The sequence below is a fragment of the Lithobates pipiens genome, unplaced genomic scaffold (genome assembly GCF_037356315.1).
Source record: "Lithobates pipiens isolate NorthernLeopardFrog02 unplaced genomic scaffold, aLitPip1_a1.2 Scaffold_16, whole genome shotgun sequence".
Taxonomy (NCBI): Eukaryota; Metazoa; Chordata; class Amphibia; order Anura; family Ranidae; genus Lithobates; species Lithobates pipiens.
This window is the reverse complement of record NW_027507748.1, coordinates 35,844,673-35,854,672: the sequence shown is the minus strand read 5'-3', so window position 1 is coordinate 35,854,672 and position 10,000 is coordinate 35,844,673. Positions and strand designations below refer to the sequence as shown.

Below are 10,000 nucleotides of genomic sequence, written 5' to 3'. Positions count from 1 at the left end.
TATGTGTGCGTGTGTGTGTGTGTATATGTATGTATGTATGTATGTATGTATAATTTTTTTAATATACATTAAAAATATTTATATAAATATATATTATTTTTAATTTGTATAATATATATTTAATATTTTAATTTATAATATATATATATATATTGTAATGTTTGGGAGCTTTGGGTCATTTCCTAGAAAAAAATTATGATTTTTACATGTAGGAGAAGAATGCCAGATCTGCCCTGGGTGGCAAGTGGTTAAAGTGTTGTTGTTTGTTTGTTCTTCTTTTTTTTTTTTTTTTCTTCTCTCAAGGGTTTGTAGTATACTCAGTATCCTCAACAGGTGAACGTAAACCTATAATTTGCCAATGCGGGACCAGACAAGAGACTTTTCTTTTTTTTTTTTTTTTTTTATATCCCCCATTCAGCTGCTAAAAGTGAACATTGTCTATAGTCCAAATTGCTTCAGTGAGAGTTTACACGGGGCGGAAGACTAAACCCCCATGTGACTCTGCTGGGCCAATGATCAGCGCTGTTGCATGTTCCCCCATTCCTGGAAGTACTGGATATTTCTTGGATCCCGGCGGCCTATGTGTGCTACTGAGGGGATCACTGAAATAAATCCATTGCTCGAGCAGAGACTGGGTTTGCTTTAAAGGAGCCCAACTGCTGATCTCCTTAAAAAAAAAAAAAAAAAAAAAAAAAAAAAAAAAAGCAAGCGGACACATCTGCTCCTTAATCTCCGGAGTTGCAACACTCTGTGTGTCATTGACTGCATGTAAACCGATGGAAGGCAGGAAGCTCGAGTCATTATTCAAGGCTTTTTCTTGGATAGTTGTGAAATTTTGTCTGAGATCTCTCTAAATCACAGCGTTGCTCCATCTCTCCTGTCCTCCCCTTCTCACCGAATGGTCTTGCGTCAGCAGCTGCCGCCCTAACTGCGTTTTTTTTTTTTTCTTTCATATTTACTTGTTTTCAGCATTTCCTATCTGTGAATATCAGATGCTTATTTTCTTAAAGTGGAGACATCTCGCCTTTTCTCTGCAGGCTTATTAAAGATTTCCTAGCAATTGTAAAACCTGTTTAGGGGGTTCACGGGTTGTGCGGTTTCCAGCAATACGCTATTTTATTTTACCCCATGGAAAGCACACGCCACATACGAGAATCTCATTATTTAGGGGTAGTTGATGGCATTTAAAAAATTCCTGCTGCATTTTTTTTTTTTTTTTTCCAGCTCTTGGTGTGTTTCCAGATCTGTAGCAATATATGGCAGCAATTAAAGATACAAGGGTTGTGCATTTGCTCACTTTTAAAGCTTAGCTGCAGGCAAACCGCTAAATACAGATGAAATGCATACGGTATACGGCAGCATTTTTACCTGCTAAATGGTTTGTGTTTCTGTCCATCCAGCCTTGATATTTACACAGCACTGCCACACAGCAGAGCCAGGCGGGTGACACCACTTACAGTTGGGCCCCATGTACACTGCTGCTGGTAAACGGACGTTTAGGAGCAGTTGGGCGTGTGTTTTTTCAGCTGCCTCTGAACTCTCCTCTGTTATCTAATCAGCACATGTACACAGGGTCATGATTTTATTAGTGCTGCTGATGGTAAAACGATGATGATGCACATGAGGTCGTTTCTAGGCAGGTGAGTTTAGAAGCTTTTTTGGAACGCAAAAAAAATGGGTTCAAAATGATCTTCAGAGGCATTTGAGAAGCCAAATGCCTGTAATAACTTGTAAATGCAGTAACTCGCGTTTAGCAGCGTTTCGTTTTACAGATGTTGTTTTTTTTTATTTTAACCCAAAAAAAAAAAAGGTTAAACACTTCTAGACGCAAACGTGGCTAAACGGACATTTTTAGACACCGGTTTCTAGCTGCCAAGTTAAATCATTCATATGTCCCGTGTACATGAAGCCTTAAAGTCGAACTTCTGAGGAACAAAAAATATTTTAGTAGGTCCCCAAGTCAGATGTTGCCTCTAATAAAGACTATCCCAGGTCCAGGTGGCTATTTACTGTAGAAATCATTGTTTCGCTCCTACCTGATCCTGCAACCAGCACTGTATTTTTGGCACGCAGGAATGTGGAGCTGCGGCTGCTCCTGACATTTGCCTTCTCTTTACTCTCCCCTCATAAAAAGGGTGCTATTCTTTTCATACAATGCGTTCTGAGAATGGACAAGAGGAGATTCTAGGGTTTACACTCTCCTCCCCTCCTCCCTGATTCTCCTCCCCTATTCCCTGCTTCCCCATCCCCTCCTCCCCTCACCTCCTCTCCTCCCCTGCTTCCCCCCTCACCTCACCTCCTCTCCTCCCCTGCTTCCCCCCTCACCTCGCCTCCTCTCCTCCCCTGCTTCCCCCTCACCTCGCCTCCTCTCCTCCCCTGCTTCCCCCTCACCTCGCCTCCTCTCCTCCCCTGCTTCCCCCTCACCTCGCCTCCTCTCCTCCCCTGCTTCCCCCTCACCTCGCCTCGCCTCCTCTCCTCCCCTGCTTCCCCCTCACCTCGCCTCTCCTCCTCTCCTCCCCTGCTTCCCCCTCTCCTCGCCTCCTCTCCTCCCCTGCTTCCCCCTCACCTCGCCTCGACTCCTCTCCTCCCCTGCTTCCACCTCGCCTCGACTCCTCTCCTCCCCTGCTTCCCCCTCGACTCCTCTCCTCTCCTGCTTCCCCCTCACCTCACCTCGCCTCGACTCCTCTCCTCTCCTGCTTCCCCCTCGCCTCGACTCCTCTCCTCTCCTGCTTCCCCCTCGCCTCGACTCCTCTCCTCTCCTGCTTCCCCCTCACCTCGCCTCCTCTCCTCCCCTGCTTCCCCCTCACCTCGCCTCCTCTCCTCCCCTGCTTCCCCCTCACCTCGCCTCGCCTCCTCTCCTCCCCTGCTTCCCCCTCACCTCGCCTCGCCTCCTCTCCTCCCCTGCTTCCCCCTCACCTCGCCTCTCCTCCCCTGCTTCCCCCTCACCTCGCCTCGACTCCTCTCCTCTCCTGCTTCCCCCTCACCTCGACTCCTCTCCTCTCCTGCTTCCCCCTCACCTCGCCTCCTCTCCTCCCCTGCTTCCCCCTCACCTCGCCTCCTCTCCTCCCCTGCTTCCCCCTCACCTCGCCTCGCCTCCTCTCCTCCCCTGCTTCCCCCTCACCTCGCCTCGCCTCCTCTCCTCCCCTGCTTCCCCCTCACCTCGCCTCTCCTCCTCTCCTCCCCTGCTTCCCCCTCACCTCGCCTCCTCTCCTCCCCTGCTTCCCCCTCACCTCGCCTCGACTCCTCTCCTCCCCTGCTTCCACCTCGCCTCGACTCCTCTCCTCCCCTGCTTCCACCTCGCCTCGACTCCTCTCCTCCCCTGCTTCCCCCTCGACTCCTCTCCTCTCCTGCTTCCCCCCTCGCCTCGACTCCTCTCCTCTCCTGCTTTCACCTCACCTCGACTCCTCTCCTCTCCTGCTTCCCCCTCACCTCGACTCCTCTCCTCTCCTGCTTCCCCCTCGCCTCGACTCCTCTCCTCTCCTGCTTCCCCCTCACCTCGCCTCGACTCCTCTCCTCTCCTGCTTCCCCCTCACCTCGCCTCGACTCCTCTCCTCTCCTGCTTCCCCCTCACCTCGCCTCGACTCCTCTCCTCCCCTGCTTCCCCCTCACCTCGCCTCCTCTCCTCCCCTGCTTCCCCCTCACCTCGACTCCTCTCCTCTCCTGCTTCCCCCTCACCTCGCCTCGACTCCTCTCCTGCTTCCCCCTCACCTCGCCTCGACTCCTCTCCTGCTTCCCCCTCACCTCGCCTCGACTCCTCTCCTCTCCTGCTTCCCCCTCACCTCGCCTCGACTCCTCTCCTCTCCTGCTTCCCCCTCACCTCGCCTCGACTCCTCTCCTGCTTCCCCCCTCACCTCGCCTCGACTCCTCTCCTCTCCTGCTTCCCCCCTCACCTCGCCTCGACTCCTCTCCTCTCCTGCTTCCCCCCTCACCTCGCCTCGACTCCTCTCCTCTCCTGCTTCCCCCCTCACCTCGCCTCGACTCCTCTCCTCTCCTGCTTCTCCCCTCACCTCGCCTCGACTCCTCTCCTCTCCTGCTTCCCCCCTCACCTCGCCTCGACTCCTCTCCTCTCCTGCTTCCCCCCTCACCTCGCCTCGACTCCTCTCCTCTCCTGCTCCTTTTCTCTCCAATCCCCTCTGGGAGCCAACCAGATGAGATATGTGCTATTGTGTAGACAAGGAAAATGCTGTAAAGTGGATAGAGCATTGTGTGCAGAAGGAAGACATAATCAGTCTTCTGCTGCTCTTTGGATGTGTAGAGAGCGGACAGCACTGTGTTCTTTGTATGAACGTGTCGTCTGCCTGGCTGTGCTGTGCTGTATATCAAAGCTTTATGGACTGAAATACAAACTCTTTAGCTGGTAAAACGGCGTTCTTTGTCATCTGTGTGCTGGGAAAGAATCCGTATTCCTCCGATGATGCACATATTACTTACCGACCCTCTGCAAGGTTTATCTGACAGTACAATGTTTATAATAAACTTTTCACCAGCTGGGGGGGAGGGGGAGAGAGGCATTTACGTAAAACAAGTGAGTATTACATTCTCTAGGCTGAAAGTAAACAACCTTGTTATTGGCCTATTTATTATTCTACTGTGGAATTATCTGTAATCCTTCCATAGGTTCTATTCCCATCATCCTCTGCACAATGTCTCAAAGTGGGACTCCTGGCAAACTGCTTATATTGCAGTTAAAATCGGAGATGGATTTGATTTAAATCATCATTTTTAAAAGGCAACTGTCATTTCTGTCCCGACGCGGCTCCTCCTCTCACCCGCTGGTGACTCACCGACCGTCCCATTCATGTCAATGGGACGGCTGGTGATGCGGCAGTGACGCAACAAGGTGAGGGGCGTGGCAGCAGCGGGTGAGTGGATGCCGCTAACAGGCACTGCCATGGTGAAATGGAAGGTGCTCTTTAAATGTAAGGACTTATTCTTGCTGTTAGAATCTTTAATGTTTGCAAACAAAATGAAGGTTTCCTATTTATAATAAGCTGTCAGGTTAGTAAAACCGCGATATCGGATCATGGTTAATTAGAAAAATATCTTTAGATAGATTTTTACTCCCAAAGCATTTTATTAAAATTTTGCTAAAGATATCCGATTTAAATAAAAAAATCTGGCCCATGCCGGGTGGTGCTCCCTTATCAAACAGCTTGTACCCGAGCCAAGCCGCTGCTGTGTGTGTCCGTTCAGACATGGAGCCGCGGCTTGGCGCTCTTTTTTTTTTTTTTTTCTTTTGTCGCACGCACACACGCACGCACGCGCTCTCGCTCTTTCACGCTCTCTCTTTCGGCCATGGCAAATGACATCAGCAGCTGGGCCAGTGAGAGTGCCTCGCGCAGTAGAGACCCGGTTGTGAAGCCAAAAGGCTACGCTGCTGGGTTCCCCTACCAGCAATGGCCGCGGCCGCAGCACCCGGCAGCTATTGAAAACATCAGCTGCAGCGCTGACATCGCTGGATTCCAGAACAGGTAAGTGTCCTTATGGTAAGTCAGCAGCTGCAGTATGTGTAGCTGCTGACTTTTCATTTTTAAAGGGGCAGGCGGAACGCCTCTTTAACCACTTCACATAAATCGCTCTACCTGTACGTCGGTAATTTGATGCTAAATACCGTTGTTATGGCAGCAGCTAACTGCCGTAACCCTGGTATTTTCAGGAACGGCGTGCGTTTCTCTTTAAGAAAATGGTCTTTGCGGCGGATTCACCGCAAGATCACTTTTATCAGTGGCGGGAGACCACTGATAAAAAAAAAAAAAAAAAAAATTCTAATTACTTTTTATTATGGATATGACATCTGAGGTCTTTTTGACCTCCCAGATCTCATATTTGAGGACCTGTTATGCTTTTTTTCTATTAAAAAGGATGTTTATTCAATTTACTCAGCATAACATTCTCTTTCACAAAATATAAAAAAATTGGGCTAAAAAATTGGGCTAACTTTACTGTCTTTTTTTTTTTTTCTAAAAAAAAAAGTGCACTTGTAAGACTGCTGCGCAAATACGGCGTGACAAAGTATTGCAACAACTGCCATTTTATTCTCTAGGGTGTTAAAAAAAAATAATTCCGTATATGTAATGTTTGGGGGTTCTAATTAATTTACAAGTTTAAAATCTTTTTTTTTTTTTTTGCTTGAAAACCGAGTCTGAAAAATAGGCCCCTTAAGTGGTTAAGCTTTGACAATGAAACACGATTGGTTTCTATGCAGAGCTGCACCAGATTTTGCACTCTCCTGTTTTAGTAAATATGAATATGCTGTTACTTTTTCCCCCAACCTGAGTAACTATGTATCTAATCATTAGAATGTTGCACTGTAAATACTGTAGATCGCTGTTCTCTTTAAGCTGTCATAGTATGTCAGCAATATAGATATGGGGAAATAATTTATACTAGGTACTTCTTTACTTCTCCTTCCCTAAAGGGATACAAGCAGAAATGTTTCCTCGCCATCTGCTTCCTACGCACTTCATGCCCCCAGCTGACTCGCCCTGCAGTCAGTATTTGAGCAGGAAGCAGGACAGGTCGGGTCCAACATCCAAAGTCCACAAAAAGCACAGGAGTCTCCGACATTATAAGGAAAGAAGACAACACTTATTAGACTCATTAGCCTGTCTACTAAAACTTCACTGCAATAAAAAAAAAGGGGGGGGGGGGAAGTTGACTATGCTTTCAGAGAAGTTGTTGGCTGTTGACAGTTGCATGTTTTATGGCATGTGCTCCCCACTACTCACCATGTCTGGAAGTGTCAGTATTTTTAAAGACTGGTGGTGATGGTCCTTAGGGCAGTAATGGTAAACCTAGGGGCACCAGAGGGTGCTTTGCTTAGAGGTGGTGGGCATGTTTTGGAATAATGGCTCACTATTTTTAGTTTTGTATAAAATGGAGAGGTATTAGAACACCTAATCCATTTATAATGCTGTTTGTGACCCCGTTGGGGAGATTCTTTTCTCTGTTTATCCTGTTTACCATTATCAGTAAAAGAAATTCCCAAATGTTGGATTGTCAGAAAAGTAATAGAGGGGGAAAATCTTCCAATGGGGACACTAGTTTGTGTGTGTGTGTGTGTGTGTGTGTGTATTTCCTGTTTGGCTATGGGACAGGAAGTGAATGTAAATCTCTCCAATAGGACAGACAGCAAAAGTGTGTGTGTGTGTGTGTGTATGTGTGTGTAAAGATATAATTTCCAACTGCACTTTTGTAAAGTTACATCTCAGGAAGGGTCCTTTCACACGGGGCGGATCAGTTCTGATCCGCCCCGTGGATGTCCGTTTGCTCAGCGGGGATCACTCCGCCGATCCCCGCTGAGCAGGGAGATGACAGGTCTGTCTCCGCACACTGTGCAGGGACGGACCTGTCACAGCGCCGCTCTCCCCTATGGGAGATCGGATGACGACGGACCGCAGTGCCCGTCGTCATCCGATCCGCAGACGGATGGAAAAATAGCTTTTTCCTCCGTCACACTTTTTCGGATCGGAGCGGGTCGGATGTCAGCGGACATGTCACCGCTGACATCCGACGCTCCATAGAGCTCTATGGAGCACCCGTTCAGGTCCGCCTGAAAAACTGACAGGCGGGCCTGAACGGGACGTTAGTGTGAAAGGGGCCGAAGTGTTTGTTCAAAAAGATTTCGTAAAATCTTTTAACATCTTTCTGAGATGTAACTTTACAAATCTTTGAACAAATAAACAAAGCAAGCAATTCTTTGGACTTTGCTTATATGTATGGTCAGTGGGAACTGATTGCTTTGCATCAATTGCAGACCAGGTGCAGCCATCTCTAACTACATTTGGAGGATTGATACCGAGCATTTGTGTGAGTACTTGTCAGTGCCACCTAATCTGTATTGTGGTTTGAAAACTGTCACATAACATTCAAAAAAAGTATCGTTAATCGGTATTGGTGAGTACTTGGGGAAAATGTATATATTACTTTCAGTGATCCTTAAAACTGGAAGGAAAGGTGAATTCTGCCGTTGCGGATATTTTTCTGAAAAAGCCTCATTCTTTTGAGAGTAAATGATGGGATTTCTGACTTTACTGCCGGTGTTCTGCCATATAGTGTCCGACAGACAAAGCTTCGGAAAATCTCCAAAGCTGAACGGCGCCTGCGCCGTGAGTGGAGGTGGTAGCCCCACCATCCAAGCGGACATAGGGTTGTGAATATTAGAGGGCCCCTCGCGGGCGAGCTTTGCTCGCCACGCTTTGGGCTCGGCTCTTTTATATTCCTGCTCTATGTCCACTTGGATGGTGGGGATAGAACCTGGACTCATGGCGCAGGCGCCGTTCATCCTTGGCGATTTTCGGAATCTGTGTTTCTGTGTACTGCGCATGCGCAGTACACAGCGGACACTATTGGATGGGGGACCTTATATGATGGGACACCGGCATGCTTTAAAGGACCGTTGACTAGACGGGCAACTTGCAGTTCCAGATGGAGGTCAACAGTGATGGCCCCCTGTTTGTGTTGTACAGGTTGACCTTAAAAAGGATCTTCCGCTGCCTCTTACCGTGTGTTTCGGGTGGCACATTTCTGATACCCGCCCAGATGATCTGGTTTTGTCCCACTGAAATCCTCTTGTATTCTGCCACCTCTTGGTCTTGCTCCGCCATGTTAATTGTGACATCAAGAGGCCACCCGGCTCTTACTGGCTCAGCCGGCATGCCTCCTGATGAGTGTGCCCCCCTCATTTGTTAAGGCGATATGCCTCCTGGGATATGTGACGTGCATATGTAAGGAGGCAAAGGGAGGACCTTTGCAGGGCATTCACCTAGGCCAGCAATGGCGAACCTATGGCACGCGTGCCACAGCCAGTACGCAGAGCCCTCTCTGTAGGCATGCTAGCGAAGTTGCTGGATCGCTACATGGGTCACATGACCTCTAGGCCAGACCACCTGTGATTGGTGCCCAGAGACATTCGCGGGTGGATTGAAAATCCCGATGCATGCAGTCCGGTGATCGCAGGTAGAGGGAAATCCTCCACCATGTCCTCCGGCTGGGAGCTTTGCTGCAGCTGATCCCAATCACCGCACTCATCTGATCGATATAAGTAGTGGGCAGGGAGGAAAGGCTGGGTGTAGTCTGAGCAGTGCTGGGTGTCACTGCTGCCCCTGGAGGATGGGGATTACTGGGGGCTCAGAGCAAGGGGCACAGGTGAGAGGGTCATTACTGTAGCGGACCATGTGTGATCTCCTTCAGGGGATCGGACGTATGGTGGGGATGTGCGAGGTTGTCCTTCCTCTCTAGTGTCAGACTTTAAAAGGGCTATAACATCTAAGAAATTCCTGTTTTGAGCCTAATTAAGTCTTCTCTGTTCTCCTCCTTTTTTTATTTTTTGCAGTGAATCCCTGCATTTCAGTAGAGGTGTACACTCCAGGAGAACTGACTGTAGAAAACGGCACCCTAGCCAAATTGTCCTGCACTTTTAAGTCATCCGAGGTGGTCCACAGCACAACCGTCATCATTTGGAGGTTCAAAGACGATGGGAGCACATCAGAACCAGTGAAGATCCTAGTGTATATGGGTGGGAAGCCCTACCCGTCAGACAGCCGCTTCAAAGAACGCACCACCTGGATTGGGGACCTCAATAAGAAGGGACGCCTCTATTCAGATAGATAAAAGTGACTTTCAAGGACAATGGCACCTATATATGTGAGGTCATAATGCCCAATGATGTAGGAGGCAAACCCAAGGAACTGAAGCTCCGTGTGGTGGAGAAAGGTAAGGAGCAGGCTTGGAATGGTTGCATAAAATCCAACTCTGGAAAAAACAATGGGAAAGGTTTTTATCTTTTTTGTCGGGTTTTAAATTCTGTCTATTTGTTACATTTTGGAGTATAGTTTAAATTGAGTCTAGACACTTTTCCAAGTCTTCATGGATGTTGTCATGTCACAATGTAGAACTGCATCATTTTTAAAGATGTTGTTTTTTCCTGTTTATTTTATTTTTAATTTAAAATGCCTTCCTTGCTTTTTAGTCCAGTGTCTTAGTATCTCTTGCCTAGGTT

General features: G+C 48.1%; 1 protein-coding gene across 1 annotated transcript in view; it reads left to right on the top strand.

The window, feature by feature from the left end:
- Nucleotides 1–10,000, top strand: part of MPZL1 (myelin protein zero like 1) — a 39,051-nt gene that overhangs the window by 21,567 nt on the left and 7,484 nt on the right. The window contains 3 exon segments of the mRNA XM_077484408.1: nucleotides 9,335–9,588; nucleotides 9,590–9,610; nucleotides 9,612–9,714. Of these exon segments, the coding sequence (XP_077340534.1) occupies nucleotides 9,335–9,588; nucleotides 9,590–9,610; nucleotides 9,612–9,714 (378 nt within the window).